Consider the following 19,337-nt stretch of genomic DNA (forward strand, 5'->3'; position numbering starts at 1 on the left):
TCAAACAGGTGCCATTAATACAGGTAACGAGTGGAGACAGAGGAGCCTCTTAAGAAGAAGTTACAGGTCTGTGAGAGCCAGAAATCTTGCTTGTTGTAGAGTGAACAAATACTTATTTTCCACATAATTTGCAAATAAATCTATTAAAAATCCTACAATGTGATTTTCTGGATTTTTTTTTCTCATTTTGTCTGTCATAGTTGAAGTGTACCTATGATAAAAATTACAGGCCTCTCTCATATTTTAAGTGGGAGAACTTGCACAATTGGTGGCTGACTAAATACTTTTTTGCCCCACTGTATATACTGTACTCGATACCATCTACTGCATCTTGCCTATGCCGTTCTGTACCATCACTCATTCATATATCTTTATGTACATATTCTTTACCCTTTTACACTTGTGTGTATAAGGTAGTAGTTGTGGAATTGTTAGGTTAGATTACTCGTTGGTTATTACTGCATTGTCGGAACTAGAAGCACAAGCATTCGCTACACTCGCATTAACATCTGCTAACCATGTGTATGTGACAAATAACATTTTTTGATTTGAATTTAAAAATGTTATGGTTGAGAGGATGAGGCAAAAGTTATGGCAATTAAGTCTAGCAGCCCAACTGATTGGCAACGTACTGCAATTTAAGAAATCATGTGACAAAACTAAATAAATAAAAAATAAACCACACTATAAAACAAAGATAAATTATATAAAGAATGATAGTAAAAAGCTTTGGACACCTTAAATTAAATTTTGGGGAAAAAAAGCCAACTCGGCTCCTTCATTCATTGAATCGATGGCTCATTCATCACAAAGCCCACTGATATTGCAAACTACTTTAATGACTTTTTAATTGGCAAGATGAGCAAACTTAGGGATGACATGCCAGCAACAAACACTGACACTACACCACAAGTATATCGGACCAGATTATGAAGACAATAATTGTACTTTTGAATTCCGTAAAGTCAGTGTGGGAGAGGTGAAAAAATTATTATTGTCTATCAACAATGACAAGCCACCAGGGTCTGACAATCTAGATGGAAAATTACTGAGGATAATAGCAGACAATATTGCCACTCCTATTTGCCACATCTTCAATTTAAGCCTACTAGAGAGCGTGTGCCCTCAGGCCTGGAGGGAAGCTAAAGTCATTCCGCTACCCAAGAATAGTAAAGCCCCCTTTACTGGCTCAAATAGCCATCCAATCAGCCTGTTACCAACCCTTAGTAAACTTCTGGAAAAAAATTGTGTTTGACCAGATACAATGCTATTTTACAGTAAACAAATTGACAACAGAATTTCAGCATGCTTATAAGGAATGACACTCAAAAAGCACAGCACTTACACAAATGACTGATGATTGGCTGAGAGAAATTGATAAATTGATAAAATGATTGTGTCTTAGACTTCAGTGCAGCTTTTGACATTATTGATCATAGTCTGCTGCTGGAAAAACTATGTTATGTGTTATGGCTTTACACCCCCTGATATAATGTGGATAAAGAGTTACTTAACTAACAGAACACAGAGGGTGTTCTTTAATGGAATCCTATCAAATATAATCCATTTAGAATCAGGAATTCCCCAGGGTAGCTGTTTAGGCCCCTTGATGTTTAGGCCCCAGAGTTTCTATGTATGCGGATGACTCAACACTATACACGTCAGCTACTACAGCGACTGAAATGACTGCAACACTCAACAAAGAGCTGCACTTAGTTTCAGAGTGGGTAGCAAGGCATAAATTAGCCCTAAATATTTCTAAAACTAAAAGTATTGTATTTTGAACAAAACACTCACTAAACCCTAAACCTCAACTAAATATTGTAATAAATAACGTGGAAATTGAGCAAGTTGAGATGATTAAACTGCTTGGAGTAACACTAGATTGTAAACTGTCATGGTCAAAACATATTGATGCGGTAGTAGCTAAGATGGGGAGAAGTCTGTCTATAATAAAGCGATGCTCTGCCTTATTAACAACACTATCAACAAGGCAGGTCCTACCAGTCGTGTGGTCAGGTGCCACAAAAAAGGACTTAAGAAAAATGCAATTGACTCAGAACAGGGCAGCACAGCTGGCCCTTGGATGTACACAGAGAGCTAATATTAATAATATGCATGTCAATCTCTCCTGGCCTACATCACTACTTTTATTTATGAGAGGTATTGTTGAATGCACACCCATGCTCGGACACCCATGCATACCCCACAAGACATGCCACAAGAGGTCTCTTCAAAGTCACCAAGTCCAGAACAGACTATGGGAGGCACACAGTACTACATAGAGCCATGACTACACTAAACTCTATTCCACATCAAGTAACTGACGCAAGCAGTAAAATTTGATTTAAAAAAACAGATAAGAAAAACACCTTATGGAACAGGGGGGACTGTGAAGGAACACAAACATTGGCACAGACACATGCATACACACACACATACGATAACATACGCACTATACATACACATGGATTTAGTACTGTAGATACAGTTGAAGTCAGAAGTTTACATACACTTATGTTGGAGTCATTAAAATTCATTTTTCAAACACTCCACAAATTTCTTGTTAACCTCACTAGGGTACGTGGGGACGCTAGCGTCCCACCTGGCCAACATCCAGTGAAGTTGCAGAGCACCAAATTCAAAAACAGAAATACTCATAAAAATTCATAAAACATACATCGGGTTATACATCGGGTTAAAGATGAACTTCTTGTTAATCCAACCACGGTGTCAGATTTCAAAAAGGCTTTACGGCGAAAGCATACCAGCGCCCAGCAGACAAATCATTACAAACAGTTACCAGCCAAGTAGAGGAGTTACACAAGTCAGAAATAGCGATAGAATTAATCACTTACCTTTGAGGATCTTCATATGGTTGCACTCACAAGACTCCCATTTACTCAATAAATGTTTGTTTTGTTCGATAAAGTCCCTGTTTATATCCAAAACCCTCCGTTTTGTTCACGCGTTTTGTTCAGTGATCCACAGGCTCAAACGCAGTCACAACAGGCAGACGAAAAATCCAAATAGTATCCGTAAAGATACTATTTGAAAACATGTCAAACGATGTTTATAATCAATCCTCAGGTTGTTTTTAGTCATAATAATCAATAATATTTCAACCGGACAATAACGTCATCAATATAAAAGGTAAACAAGAAAGGCTCGCTCTCAGTCTTGCGCATGAAAAACCTCTGGGACACTGTAGGGTCCACTCATTCAGAGTGGTCTTACTCTCTCATTTTTCAGAATACAAGCCTGAGACTATTTCTAAAGACTGTTGACATCTAGTCGAAGCCATAGGAAGTGCAATTTGAGTCCTAAGTCAATGGATACTGTAATGGCATTCAATAGAAAACTACAAACATAAAAAAATCCCACTTCCTGGATGGATTTTTCTCAGGTTTTCGCCTGCCAAATCAGTTCTGTTATACTCACAGACATTATTTTAACAGTTTTGGAAACTTTAGAGTGTTTTGCATATCCTAGCTTTTGGGCCTGAGTAGCAGGCAGTTTACTTTGGGCACGCTTTTCATCCGAAAGTTAAAATAGTGCCCCCTACCCTAGTCAAGTTAACAAACTCAGTTGACTGTGCCTTTAAACAACTTGGAAAATTCCAGAAAATGGTGTCATGGCTTTAGAAGCTTCTGATAGTCTAATTGACATAATTTGAGTCAATTGGAGGTGTACCTGTGGATGTATTTCAAGGCCTACCTTCAAACTCAGTGCCTCTTTGCTTGACATCATGGTGAAATCAAAAGAAAACAGCCAAGACCTCAGGAGAAAAAAATTGTAGACCTCCACAAGTCTGGTTCATCCTTGGGAGCAATTTTCAAATGTATGGAGGTACCACGTTCATCTGTACAAACAATAGTACGCAAGTATAAACACCATGGGACCACACTGCCGTCATACCGTTCAGGAAGGAGATGCGTTCTGTCTCCTAGAGATGAATACTTGTGCAAATCAATCCCAGAACAACAGCAAAGGACCATGTGAAGATGCTGGAGGAAACAGGTACAAAAGTATCTATATCCATACTAAAATGAGTCCTATATCGACATAACCTGAAAGGCCGCTTAGCAAGGAAGAAGCCACTGCTCCAAAACCGCCATAAATAAAGCCAGAATATGGTTTGCAACTGCACATGGGGACAACGATCATACCTTTTGGAGAAATGTCCTCTGGTCTGATGAAACAAAAATAGAACTGTTTGGCCATAATGACCATCGTTATGTTTGGAGGGAAAAGGGGAAGCTTGCAAGCCAAAGAACACCATCCCAACCGTGAAGCACGGGGGTGGCAGCATCATGTTGTGGGGGTGCTTTGCTGCAGGAGGGACTGGTGCACTTCACAAAATAGATGCAATCATGAGGATGGAAAATTAGGGGAATATATTGAAGCAACATCTCAAGACATCAGTCAGGAAGTTAAAGTTTGGTCGCAAATGGGTCTTCCAAATGGACAATGACCCCAAGCATACTTCCAAAGTTGTGGCAAAATGGCTTAAGGACAACAAAGTCAAGGTATTGGAGTGGCCATAACAAAGCCCTGACTTCAATCCTATAGAAAATGTTTGGGCAGAACTGGAAAAAGTGTGTGCGAGCAAGGAGGACTACAAACCTGACTCAGTTTTCACCAGCTCTGTCAGGAGGAACAGTCCAAAATTCACCCAACTTATTGTGGGAAGCTTATGGAAGGCTACCCGAAAAGTTTGACCCAAGTTAAACAATTTAAAGGCAACGCTACCAAACACTGTATGTAAACTTCTGACCCACTGGTAATAAGTTGAAATAAATCATTTTCTCTGCTATTATTCTGACATTTCACATTCTTAAAATCAAGTGGTGATCCTAACTGACCAAAGACAGGGAATTTTTACTAGGCTTAAATGTTAGGAATTGTGAAAAACTGAGTTTAAATGTATTTGGCTAAGGTGTTTGTAAACTTCCGACTTCAACTGCATAGTGTACCTACGGGGGAGTGGCTAATATGGAGGACATTTGAACATCTGAGAGTTGGCTCCATGCCATGGACCAGAGTTTGCTAACAAGCATCTGTGTGATGCAGACACTGGAAGAGAAGTTTCTGAGCGACAGAGTGATTGCTTTGCATAGTCGCAATGATGGCGTTTTTTGTGGGACTTTAAAGAATGCTTCGAAGGTCCTCCCGGGTGGCGCAGTGGTCTAGGGCACTGCATCGCAGCGCTAGCTGCGCCACCATAGTCTCTGGGTTCGCGCCCAGGCTCTGTCGCAGCCGGCCGCGACCGGGAGGTCCGTGGGGCGACGCACAATTGGCCTAGCGTCGTCCGGGTTCGGGAGGGTTTGGCCGGTAGGGATATCCTTGTCTCATCGCGCTCCAGCGACTCCTGTGGCGGGCCGGGCGCAGTGCGCATTAACCAAGGGGGCCAGGTGCACGGTGTTTACTCTGACACATTGGTGCGGCTGGCTTCCGGGTTGAAGGCGCGCTGTGTTAAGAAGCAGTGCGGCTTGGTTGGGTTGTGCTTCGGAGGACGCATGGCTTTCGACCTTCGTCTCTCCCGAGCCCGTACGGGAGTTGTAGCGATGAGACAAGATAGTAATTACTAGCGATTGGATACCACGAAATTGGGGAGAAAAGGGGGTAAAATTTGATTTTAAAAGAAAAAAGAATGCTTCGAAGGTAAATTAACGTTATTAATCTGTTCCCATGGCTTTAAAATAATGGTTCTGGAACACTAGAGATCACTTCCTGTTTTCGATTCTATTCCCTGTTCCTTAAATCTTAATTCTGCATGTCAGAGAGGCATATTTGTTCTACATAGCATATTTCTAAATGTTCTAAAACTTTACGTTGCAAATTATGTTAACTTTTTCTAAAATCCCTAGTTTTCTAGAAATCCCTGTTGGAGAATTCCTGGAAACCGGGGAATAAACAGGATTTCTGGAAAACTGGGGAATTTAGAGAAAGCTACCAAACTTTTGCAACACTAGGTGTGGATCAGTTTATTTCAGTTTGGCAAGATGGGTATGGGCAGGGTATGTGATAGAATTAGGATGGATTTGCCCCAAACTTAATGCTTTGTATTCAGGAGATTTCTTTGCCAATTCTTTTGCAGTTTTACTTAAGTGCCTTATTGTAAACAGGATGCATGTTTTGGAATATTTTTTTTCTGTATAGGCTTCCTTATTTCACTCTGTCATTTAAGTTAGTATTGTGGAGTAACTACAATGTTGATGAACATCCTATCACATTCATTAAACTCTGTAACTGTTTTAAAGTCACCATTTGCCTCATGGTGAAATCCCTGAGCAGTTTCCTTCCTCTCCAGCAACTGAGTTAGTTAGGACCCCTGTATCTTTGTAATGACCGGGTGTATTGATACACCATCCAAAGTGTAATTAATAACTTCACCAAGCTTAAAGGCACATTTAATGTCTGCTTTTTTGTACCTGTCTACCAATATTATTAAATGTTTTTGTCATTTAGCAGACATTCTTATCCAGAGCAACTTATAGTAGTGAGTGCATGCATTTTCTTATTTGTTTGTATTGGTCCCCTGTGGGAATGGAACCCACAACCCTGGCATTGCAAGTGCCATGCTCTACCGACTGAGCCACACTGGACAATAGGTGCACTTATTTGCAAAACCTCCCTGGTCTTTGTGGTTGAATGTGTGTTTGAAATTCATTGCTCAACTGAGGGACCACACTGATAATTGTGTGTGATGGGTACAGAGATGAAAAATCATGTTTAACACTATTATTGCACACAAAGTGATTTGATGCGACTTATTATGTGACTTGTTTAGCACATTTTTACTCCTGAACTTATTTAGGCTTGCCATAACAAAGGGGTTGAATATGTATTCACTCAACACGTTTCAGCTTTAAATGTTTTATTAATTTGTAAAAAAAAAGAAAAGTAAAACATAATTCCACTTTGACATTATGGGGTATTGTGGGTAGGCCAGTGACACAAAATCCCATTTTAAATTCAGGCTGTAACACAACACAGCTTCCTGTGGAAAAAAGTGAGGAGGTGGAATTGGTCACCTGCCCGTTGACATCTGTTCTCTTCCAACATGTGACTCTGTGAGCCTTCACTGCTCATTAATCTAGTTTATCTCTCTGGTTTATTTAACACCATTGATTTTTACAAGTGTGAGTGTGTGTGTGTGTGTGTGTGTGTGTGTGTGTGTGTGTGTGTGTGTGTGTGTGTGTGTGTGTTGTGGTGTGTGTGTGTGTTCTGTGTGTGTGTGTGTGTGTTATCCAGCAGAAGGGGCCATTAAGGTTAATATAATGTATTATTTATTAGGGACTGAGCGAATAGAACGAAAAGAGAGAAAGATAATTAAATCTTGAATTCCTTATTTTCCAACATTCCACAGACTCTAAGCAATACATTTCTATGATTTATTCATTCAGTTAACCAATTTTTTAAGCAACAAGATCAGAGCATTTAGAACAAAATAGTAATAACTATATCTGAAATGGGACGCACAAAATAGTAATTTGTCAAAACAAATGAATCGCCTAAAAATTTGTTCCAAAATTAAAAAAAATCACAAAATGAATTCCTTTGTTTGTGTCTTCTTCTAGGAACAAGGGAAGATCGGTGTGACGTTTAACATCGGCACGATGGACATCAGTGTGAGAGAGAGCAGCACCCCTGTGAATGACGGGAAGTACCATGTGGTGCGGTTCACCAGGAATGGGGGCAACGCCACCCTCCAGGTGGACAACTGGTCCATCAACGATCACTTCCCAGGAGGTACGGAAGCCCTCTCTCACTACACCTGCATGGTTTAACCTGTGCTGTGACCTACCTGTTACTTTTGCATGCATGGTGTAGGCCTATGCTATTTGCCTGTTACCTTTGCATACACAAGTTGTGTTTCACTTCCGGTTTTCGGAAGTGAAACCTATTATCTTTACATGCATGGTTTAACTCATGAATCCAATAAGTTGTAAACGTACCCTAAACTCACTGGACACCATCTGCCTCTAAACTCCTTCCCAGAGACCACACCGCCCTGGCGTTCAGTGCCCACACGCCTACCACTCCTTCTCTTCTGTTCCTCCCTCGTCTACTTGAAGCTTTTAAGTGCATAGTTGTCGTTATACTACAAGCATATGTTTACAGTTACCACACTTTGAAGGCCTTTTTGGTTGCCTTCTGTTTGCAGTGTTAAGGAAAGGAAACCAGAGACAAATTGGAAATGTTAAATATCTCCAGTGTCTCGTGGGGGAACATCTTGATGAATGCAATATGTCAGAACTCTTGGTTTTTAATAATACATAGGTATTGACTAGTCAACTTCCATGATCTGCCAAGAGTATCTGCCATCAGACACCTTTGACGTTTCCAGTTGGTCCTGTGTTCGGCCATAATGTGAAAAGAACCTCAGACTTCTTCACTTTTATCTAAGGAAGTGTTAGACCATCAGCTGTTCTCTGGAGTGGGTTGCTGTTTTAACCCTGCCAAATACTCTGTCTGTTTAGTGAATGAATAAAGATGGACATGGAATTGATGGACATTTTTCCTCAATAAAGTAGCTACCAGCAAGTCTGAACTAGTAAGGGAGAAAAAAATGTAAACTTCACAAACATATTTTTTTTTCAGGGTGAGAAGGTGATGTGAGGGGGGTGTGCTGTAGGATTATTTAAGATACTCTTTGAACACTTGCGGGTTGCAGCGTTCTGGATAAATTGCAGGGGTTTGATGGCACAAGCGAGGTGCTGAGCCAACAGTGAGTTGCAGCAGTCCAGACGGTAAATGACAAGCGCCTGGATTAGGACCTGCGCCGCTTCCTGTGTGAGGTAGGGTCATACTCTACGGATGTTGCAGAGAATGAACCTGCAGAAGCAATCACTGCTTTGATGTTTGCAGAGAATATATGTTTGTATAGAGAGAAGAGGTGAGAGCCTAGAACCGAGCCCTTGGGGACACCAGTAGTGAGAGTGTGATGCAGACATACATCCCATCCAGGTCACCTGGTTGGAGTGGCCTGCCAGGTAGGATGCAATCCAAGAGTGGGCAGAGCCTGAGATGCCCAGCCCTGAGAGGGTGGAGAGGAGGATCTGATGGTTCACAGTGGTGAAGGCAGCAGATAGATCTAGGAGGATGAGAACAGACGAGAGAGAGTCAGCTTTGGCAGTGCGGAGAATCTCTGTGACACAGAGAAGAGCTGTCTCGGTGGAGTGACACATCATAAAGCCTGAATGGTTAGGGTCAAGAAGATTGTTCTGAGAGCGATAGTGAGAGAGTTGGTCAGAGACAGCACGCTCAAGTGTTTTTCAAGTCTATTTTAACATCAGAGGGGATGCATCTAGTGGACAAGGATCAGTTGATGAGGAAAGTGAGGAATGGGAGGTCTCCAGAGATGGTCTGGAGAAGGGAGTAGAGGAAGTGGTCGAGTGGGCAGGTTGTCCGGCGGCCAGACCTCCCTCACTAGTTGCAGGATTCCATCTGGAGAGAGTGGGGAGAAAGAGGTCAAGGCATAGGGTAGTTCTGTGTGAGTGGGACCAGTGGACTCAATAGGCTGAGAGAATGAGAAGCGGATGTCATCAATCTCCTTTTCAAAGTGGATGACAAAGTCTTCCGCAGAGAGGGAGGGGGGGTAGAGGATTAAGGAGGGAGTAGAAGGTAGAAAAGTGTTTCCTTGGGTTCGAGGCAGAAGCTTGGCATTTCATGTGATAGAAAGTGGCTTTTGCAGTGGATACAGGGGAATGGAAGGTAGAGAACAGAGGTGAATGGATGATAGGTCCTCCGGAAGTTTAGTTTTCCTCCATTTTCGCCTAGCTGCCCACAGCCCTGTTTTGGGAGGAAAGTGGACAGTGCGAGTCATAGGATGCAGAAATGGTGGAGAGTAGGGTCGATGAGGTAGAATCAGGAGACAGGAGGGAGAAAGGATTTAGCAGAAGGGAGAGATGATAGGATAAAAGGGGAGAGAGTAGTGGGAGATAGAGAGCGAACATTGCAACAGCGCATGACCATCTGGGTAGAGGCTGAGTGGCTAGGGTTGGAGAAAAGGGATACAGAAAAGGAAACAAAGTAGTGATCAGAGACCTGGAAGGAGGTTGCAGTGAGATTAACAGGCGAACAGCCTCTAGTAAAGATGAGGTCATCCGTATTGCCTGTCTTGTGAGTGGTAGGGGACTGCGAAAGGGTGAGGTCAAAAGAGACGAGGGGAATTAATTGAAGGCAGACGTCGGGCAGTTGAAGTCGCCAAGTTCGAAGAGCGGTGAGCCATTGTCAGGAAATGTCCTTATTAAGGTGTCGAGCTCATTGCACAACTCTAAGGACACCTGGTGGGCAATAGATCAAACCAATGTTAAGCTTGAGTTGACAAGTGACAGTGACAGCATGGAATTCAAATGAGATGGACAGGTGAGAGAGGGAGAAAATAGAAAATCTCCACATAGAAAAAATGAGTAGCCGTGTGCACCACCGCGACGGCCAGATGCTATCGAACTATGAGAGAAAACTTAGTCAGATGAAGAGAGAGCAACTGGAGTAGCAGCGTTCTCTGAGGTGATCCATGTCTCCTTTAGGGCCAAAAAGTCAAGGGACTGAAGGGCAGCATAGGCTGAGATGAACTCGCAGTTCTTCACCGCAGATAGGCAGTTCTAAAAGCTGCCAGAGACCAGAAATTCCACATGGGTTGTGCGCGCAGAGTACACTAAATTAGAAGGGTTGCAGCCAAGGGGTGGTGAGCGTCTGTACAGCTTACAGGGAGAGGAGCGAACAGGTATCGAACACACAAAGTTGCCAAAAGCTACAAAATGAGATCATCTGAAAATAACTAGGTAAGATACTAAAGTGAGAGAATGGTCTGGAGCCTTCCACTCCTTCCTTCCTTGAACAACTCGGCAAAACAACTCGGCAGAACCGTCTTTGTTTCGGCGACGGTCATAGTTTTGCGACGAGACCTCCGCTTACAGCTGCCGCTGAGAAAACAGGGGAGGCTGAAGTACTAATACTTATTGCTAATTGCCTTACAAAGATGAAGAGCACACCTCCCGGTACTAATTGCTGATTGCCTAGCAGAGGAGAAACCACTCCCCCTCCAATACAGCCACTGACTACCAAAACAACAAGTCACAAATTGCCCTGCCCCTTAATCCTGGTTGACGTGTCAACAATAATCTGTAAATGAATAGCAGCCAGCACACACCAAGTAGGCTACTGGGAAGACAGACAGCACTTAAAGTAGATGGCCCTATCTAGCAAAATGACAGTAGTAGACAACAACTGATCAAGACAAAAATTATACTTATCACTCCTGGAGATACAGCTCCCACTGCCAACACTATAAAATGCTGTACAGTACATTATACCATTAACATCCCCCTTGGAAACATCCCCTTTGGCATGTGATGTCTCGTTGTCTTCCTGTGTTGAGTACAGTAACAGTACAGTACATCTCCCATAAGAGCTGAATCTTCCCTCTAACCTGCCACACACACTGAGCAGAGCAGCATTGCCTCAGCGTCTCCTAGGTCTGCCAGTATCACTCACGTTAATGATTCAGACCGGTCCACAGTGTGCCACTCGGCCTCATTACTTCAACACAACACAGACATGGACACTCTGATGGGAATAGGAGCCAGGAGAGAAATCACTTCCCTTGCATTCTTTCTTTCTGTCTTTCTTTCTTTCTTTCTTTCTTTCTTTCTTTCTTTCTGTGTATCTACTGCTCTCTCTCTCTAACTCACTCACTCACTCACTCACTCACTCACTCACTCACTCACTCACTCACTCACTCACTCACTCACTCACTCACTCACTCACTCACTCACTCACACACACACTGATCAACACTTGACAAGAACCCTTTCATTTCTAAATTGGGACTTCTCGATGACTCTATAGCCTAGTCAGTACCTGTTTGGTTGAAAATTACCCCATTTAGGCATTTCTCCCCCAAATTGGCAGTTCATTTACAGATTAGTAAAGCCTGTAATTCAACCATCATTGATCTCCCTCCCCTCCTGTAATATCAATGTCATTTACAATCTAATTGCTAGTTTGGCCACTGCCCTGGGGGACTTGAAATTACACTTGAAAAAGCTTAATGGGAGAGTCTGCACTTGAATCAAGGCCTTTTATACCCTTACAATGAGCCACAGCAGGCCCATCAAATGAATGGCCAGACTTCTATGTCGCCAATGGGGCTTGCTCATTTTTCATTTTTTCCATGTCTTCTGCTTCGTCAAGTAATAGACAGCCATGAAATATGGATGGAGTGACACTGGATGGGCTGACACTGCTACATGGCTTAGGGTAGTGAAGACTTTTTACATCGCTCTCTGGATAAAGTGTCTGTTCAATGTAATTTACAAAAGTGTAAAGAGTTAGCTGTGGTACTGCCGAGGATCTGGGTTCCCTGAGTTCATTTGCAGTTTAAAAGGATCTAGGATATGGGACGAGTTGACAGTTGTGTAAGAAACTAGTTGGTTTTATGGGTCTCACAGATGTTTAAGGTTATCATAAATGTTAGGAAAAGGGTTAAATGTGTAAAACTATAATTATGCTATATCTTAAAATGTGTCCTGTGAGATATCTATCTGGTTGACAATCCTTACCTCACATAGGCCTATATACGGGAACCATTTTAGGACATCCCCAGCCTCAAGCCTCAAACCTCATCCATACAGTTTAGTGCTTATTGTCACTGTTTTTCTCAAAGGATGTCTCGTCTTTGTTTGTCCTGGTGTTTTTAGTATAGACATTTTATGCCGTGCTAACATAAACAGCCATTTACAGCCACTCTACAGTGGCAAACTGTAAAGTGAGACTTTTTCATGTGCCGCCTTGGGGACTATACAGCTTATTAAATCTAAAGACGGGGAAATGGACCAAGGTGTTCTGCGGTAATGGCACCAAACATCTGTGCTTTTTATTTTCTTAATGCTTGGAGGTATTAATCCTTAATGGCTCCTTGGCAGCTCTTTGCCAAATCTGTGATTGCCTAGCTATTATAGCTAACCTATCAGTCTCTTACCAGGGGAGGGAAGGGCACATATTACTTCCTTCACAAGAGGCTTCAGGCTTTAGAAAGTATAGGGAATTAAGTTATGCTCCGAAGCTCCGATAGAAAAATGTGTGGTGATAACTTTTACACACCAATATTTCATTAGTTAGCAAGCTGCTTCTAGTAGATTGGTACAGGATTTGAGTGTACCCGACCCTGAATGCTAGTGGTTTACAATGTCTTAAAGGACCCCGGGGTCTTGAGATTTTTGTTAATATCCTCACTTAATTACTTAATGTTCTAAATTATCTCATAGTTAAAGGGATACTTCGGGATTTTGGCAGTGATGTACAGCACTTCTGTACAGCACTTCGTGACATCAGCTGATGTAAGAAGGATTTTATAAATACATTTCATAGTTTGATTGATTATTAAAGTGATACTTCGGGATTTTGGCAATGAGGTCCTAGTTAGCATTGGCTCGCAAAACTACCTCTAACTTTCTTCACATTGGACACAGAGACATGTAAAACCCCAAACAGCAAGCAATGCAGGTGTAGAAGCACGGTGGCTAGGAAAAACTCCCATCCATAATGTGGATGTTGGCTCATAGAATGGGATTAGGTTAAACCTGCCGTAATCCTACATACAGTTGAAGTCGGAAGATTACATAGGTTGGAGTCATTAAAACTCGTTTTTCAACCATCCACAAATTTCTTGTTAACAAACTATAGTTTCGGCAAGTCCGTTAGGACATCTACTTTGTGCATGACACAAGTAATCTTTCCAACAATTGTTTACAGACAGATTATTTCACTTATAATTCACTGTATCACAATTCCAGTGGGTCAGAAGTTTACATACACTAAGTTGACTGTGCCTGTAAACAGCTTGGAAAATTCCAGAAAATGATGTCATGGCTTTAGAAGCTTCTGATAGGCTAATTGACATAATTTGAGTCAATTGGAGGTGTACCTGTGGATGTATTTCAAGGCCTACCTTTAAACTCAGTGCCTCTTTGCTTGACATCATGGGAAAATCAAAAGAAATCAGCCAAGACCTCAGAAAAGAAATTGTAACCTCTGCAAGTCTGGTTCATCCATGGGAGCAATTTCCAAACGCCTGAAGGTACTATGTTCATCAGTACAAACAATAGTACACAAGTATAAACACCATGGGACCATGCAGCCGTCATACCGCTCAGGAAGGAGACGCGTTCTGTCTCCTAGAGATGAACGTACTTTTGTGCGAAAAAGTGCAAATCAATCCCAGAACAACAGCAAAGGACCTTGTGAAGATGCTGTAGGACACAGGTACAAACGTATCTATATCCATAGTAAAACGAGTCCTATATCGACATAACCTGAAAGGCTTCTCAGCAAGGAAGAAGCCACTGCTCCAAAACCGCCATAAAAAAGCCAGACTACGGTTTGCAACTGCACATGGGGCCAAAGATCGTACTTTTTGGAGAAATGTCCTCTGGTCTGATGAAACAAAAGTAGAACTGTTTGGCCATAATGACCATCATTATGTTTGGAGGCAAAAGGGGGAGCCTTGCAAGCCGAAGACACCATCCCAACCGTGAAGCACAGGGGTGGCAGCATCATGTTGTGGGGGTGCTTTGCTGCAGGAGGGACTGGTGCATTTAACAAAATAGATGGCATCATAAAGAAAGAAAATTCTGTGGATATATTGAAGCAACATCTCAAGACATCAGTCAGGAAGTTAAAGCTTGGTCGCCAATGGGTCTTCCAAATGGACAATGACCCCAAGCATACTTCCAAAGTTGTGGCAAAATGGCTTAAGGACAATCACAAAGCCATGACCTCAATCCTATAGAAAATGTGGGGACAGAACTGAAAAAGCGTGTGTGAGCAAGGAGGCCTACAAACCTGACTCAGTTACACCAGCTCTGTCAGATGGAACGGGCCAAAATTCACCCAACTTATTGTGGGAAGCTTATGGAAGGCTACCCAAAACGTTTGACCCAAGTTAAAGAATTTAAAGGCAATCCTACCAAATACTAATTGAGTGTATGTAAACTTCTGACCCACTGGGAATGTGATGAAAGAAATAAAAGCTGAAATAAATAATTCTCTCTACTATTATTCTGACATTTCACATTCTTAAAATAAAGTGGTGATCCTAACTGACCTAAGACAGGGAAGTTTTACTAGGATTAAATGTCAGAAATTGTGAAAAACTGAGTTTAAATGTATTTGGCTAAGGTGTATGTAAACTTCTGACTTCAACTGTACATTAGTTTTCTCTATGGCTATCTTTGAAAGACTCGTCTCTCTCCACCATGTCCGTGGTCTCAAATGGAAGGTAAAGGGTCACCTGTCCTGGAAACACCTACATACCCATAAACGAGGGGACACGAGAGCTCACAACCTTCATTACTGTTTGGGCCGGGAGCCATTCTCAGATGACAAGCGCTTTTCCAGGAGTATTCTGGAACACTGCCAAGATTCTGATTGAGACCAAACTGCCTGTACTGTGCCTGACCACTCACCCTTACTCTCATAGTCCCTTTTAAAAAGTCATTTCTCCCTTTCTCCTTCTCTCTCTCTCTCGCTTTCTTTCTCTTCCCTGCTTCCAGTAACTTTGTGCACAATCTCAAAAGTAATTGATTGGCAGGAAAGCATTAACCTGTTCTATGATGCTCACATTTTTAAAAGTAAGGTCAAGTAATGAAGTGGCAACATTAAAGTTGTGTGTGTGTGTAACACCGTGCTTTGACTACTTTGCCGTCAGCTGAGAATTTGCACTCATCTCTTGCTGAAGTCTAGAACCACGGCAGTTGGCGTGAGAATGAGCACCACAATGCAATGGACACCTTACCTGTGATAAACCCAGGTGCCATGTGATTTGAATATCTCAGCAAGAGGAGGTTAGGGCAACTCACAGAGACCCGATCAGCTGACTCCAGGAAAGATGAAGGTGTGAGTGCATGTATAAATAAGTCAAGCTGTTGCAAGAGAAAAGAACAGGTGTGTGATCAGGTAGTTTTTTTTCACCTGCGATGGCAAAGAAAAGGAAGCTATGAAAGTAAAGACTATATTTAAGAGACAAGAGAGGAGATGGCGAGATGGACAATGGAGGAAGGAGACAGGCGAATGCACAAATGAGTTACTTGGTATCTGGGGAGAAATGATTGAGGAGGAGAGAAAAAGAGAGCTGGAGAGAAGGGTGAAGGACAGAACAAACAGCCATAGACAACACTCACAGATGTTTAAGGTGATTAGGAATAGTGTCTTATTGCAGGAAGTCCATGGAAAGTTTACATTTTAACACCAAGACTGTATATTTTGCCAACAGTATATTTCAGTAGTAGCATAAAAGTGCAGTATGCCCGTGAGCTCCAAAGGTATTGGGACAGTGATTTTGAGGGTATTTTCATCCATATCAAGTGAACCGTTTAGAAATTACAGCACTTTTTGTACATTTTCCACCCGTTTTGGGGGACCGAAAGTATTGGGACAATTTCACTTATATGTGTATTAAAGTAGTAAAAAGTTAAAGCTGCAATATGTCACTTTTTGGGCGACCTGATCTGTTCTAAGTGCACTATGTCTATGCTTCCAGGTCTTAAGTTTCACATCTGCTTCTTTCACTGAAAAAAAAAAAAAGTGGTTTTGAAGAATATATTTCACAGCGGTTTAGATGGTACAATGATTCTCTACACTATACTTGCTTGTTTTGTCACATAAACTGAAATTAGGCAAACTATTAGAATTTTAGTAACAAGAAAGTGGCGGAGCGATTTCTGCATTGTGCATCTTTAAGTATTTGGTCCCATATTCATAGCACGCAATGACTACATCAAGCTTTTGACTTTACAAATGGATGCATTTGCTGTTTGTTTTCATTATTATTTTGTGTCCAATAGAAATGAATGGTAAATAATGTATTGTGTCATTTTGTAGTCACTTTTATTGTAAAATTGGAATAGAATATGTTTCTAAACACTTCTACATTAATGTTTGATGCTACCATGATTATGGATAATCCTGAATGAATCGTGAATAATGATGAGTGAGACAGTTACAGAAGCACAAATATCTTACTCCCAAGACATGCTAGCCTCTCACCATTACAATAACAGGGGAGGTTAGCATTTTATATCATACCCCCAAGAGATGCTAACCTCTCACCATTACAATAACAGGGGAGGTTAGNCCATTACAATAACAGGGGAGGTTAGCATTTTATATCATACCCCCAAGAGATGCTAACCTCTCACCATTACAATAACAGGGGAGGTTAGCATTTTAAATCATACCCCCAAGAGATGCTAACCTCTCACCATTACAATAACAGGGGAGGTTGGCATTTTTGGTGGGGGGGTATTTGTGCATCTGTCACCTTCTCACTCATCATTATTCAGGATTATCCTGGTATCATCCACATTCATGTAGAAGTGTTTAGAAACATATTATATTGTTATTAACTGTGAAAGTGACTGCAAAATGACACAATACATTATTTACCATTCATTTGTATTCGACATAAAATAATCTAAAACACAACCAAAACAAGCAGAAAATGCATCCAACAACTTTGTAGAGTCACAAGCATGACGCAGTTATTTCGTGCTCTGAATATGGGACCAAATACTAAACGTTTTACTACTTTAATACACGTATAAGTGAATTTGTCCCAATACTTTTGGTCCCCTAAAATGGTGGGACTACTGTATGTACAAAAAGTGTTGTAATTTCTAAACGGTTCACCCGATAGGGATGAAAATACCCTCAAATTAAAGCTGACAGTCTCCAATTTAACCTCATAGTCATCGTATTATCTAAAGTGCTGGAGTACTGAGCCAAAATAACAAATAATGTGTCACTGTTCCAATACTTTTGTAGCTCACTGTATATTGTGTGGTATAATTCTGTAAGAACATCAGATAGCCTTTGTGAGGCCATTGCCATCCAGGCTGTATGATGCATGGTGATGTCCCTATGTCTGCCTCAGCCTCCCCTCCAGGCCTCAGTGTCAGTAATAGCCAGCGACAGCGGGGGAAAATGGTCGTCAATTACCTCCGCCATTGGGCTGTTCTGTCCTGTTACCCGGGTTACGCTGGCCCGTGTCCCCGCGTGTGGCAGTCAAATCACTGGATCATTTTGGTGGTGTCGGGGAGCTGCAGGGACGGCGTGTGGTGAACAATCTCTCTGGAACTGCTGACTGCTCATGATGGAAAAGACACAGACAGGCTCATCTCGCACATATACACATGCACATTCAATTTTGAGAATGCATGTTATGACATGAACATTTGACAGGGTAAAGGTTGTCGTCATTGTGAACACAGAGAGTCTTTGGACGTTCTAGAAAGATGCTAGGTATACCTTGGTGTTAGCTTATGATTTACTCTGTTTGGCTGTTCAGTTGGTTTTTGATATTGTACTTTTGCGGTCACACTACTGATTTAATTGTAGTTAATTATGGGGCTTAGATAGACCACTGTTTTGTTGTTGTGTCCGTAGTGTTTTCACAGTGTTTTTTTTCTGAATGTTAAACTAAAGAAACAGAATCCCCAAATCCCCAAGCCGACTAGGCGCAAAATCTTTCAATGTGCCCTTGAGCAAGGCACTCAACCCTAATGGTGTTAGAGTATGTGTGCATACGTGTGTGTGTCTCTTCACAGTCCGCTTTGTGTTTTATGTTTTTTTAAATCAGATTTTATTGCTCGTTTGAGTTACTTGATGTGGAAGAGAGTTCCATGTAGTCAAGGTTCTATGTAGTACTGTGCGTTTCCCAGAGTCTCTTCTGGACTTGGGGACTGTGAAGAGACCCCTGGTGGTATGTCTTGTGGGGTATGTATGAGTGTCTGAGCAGTGTGTCAGCTGTTTGAACAGACAGTTTGATGCTTTCAAAACATCAATACCTCTCACAAAGACAGGTAGTGTTGCAGTCAATCTCTCCTCTACTTTGAGCCAAGAGAGATTGACATGCATGTTATTGATATTGGCCATCTGTGTACATTTAAGGGCCAGATGTGCTGCTCTGTTCTGGGCAAACTGTAATTTGCCTTTGTCCTTCTTTTTTGGCATTTTACCATATAACTGGGCAGTAGTCCAGGTGTGATAAAACTAAGGCCTGTAGGATTTGTTTTGTTGATTGTGATGTCAAGAAAGCAGAGCAGCGCTTTATCACGGACAGACCTCTCCCCATTTTAGCTACCGTTGCATCAGTATGTTTTGACCATGTCTTTTTGCAATCTATGGTTACTCCAAGCAGTTTAGTCCCCTCAATCGCCTCATTATTAATTTCAAGATTTAGATGAGGTTTAGGGTTCAGTGAAGAATTTGTCACAAATACAATGTTTTTAGTTTTGATATATTTAGGATGAGCTTATTTTTAGCCACCT

The 19,337-nt window shown here is 41.7% G+C and overlaps 1 protein-coding gene across 7 annotated transcripts in view; it reads left to right on the forward strand.

Annotated features, from left to right (window-relative positions):
- nrxn3a (neurexin 3a) overlaps positions 1 to 19,337 on the forward strand; it is a 423,493-nt gene that overhangs the window by 340,708 nt on the left and 63,448 nt on the right. For all 7 annotated transcript variants that reach the window (XM_070445086.1, XM_023993917.2, XM_023993923.2 and 4 more), the window contains one exon: positions 7,584 to 7,755. In XM_070445086.1, the coding sequence (XP_070301187.1) occupies positions 7,584 to 7,755 (172 nt within the window). The remainder of the gene's footprint in view (positions 1 to 7,583; positions 7,756 to 19,337) is intronic.

The sequence above is a fragment of the Salvelinus sp. IW2-2015 genome, linkage group LG9 (genome assembly GCF_002910315.2).
Source record: "Salvelinus sp. IW2-2015 linkage group LG9, ASM291031v2, whole genome shotgun sequence".
NCBI classification, from domain to species: Eukaryota; Metazoa; Chordata; class Actinopteri; order Salmoniformes; family Salmonidae; genus Salvelinus; species Salvelinus sp. IW2-2015.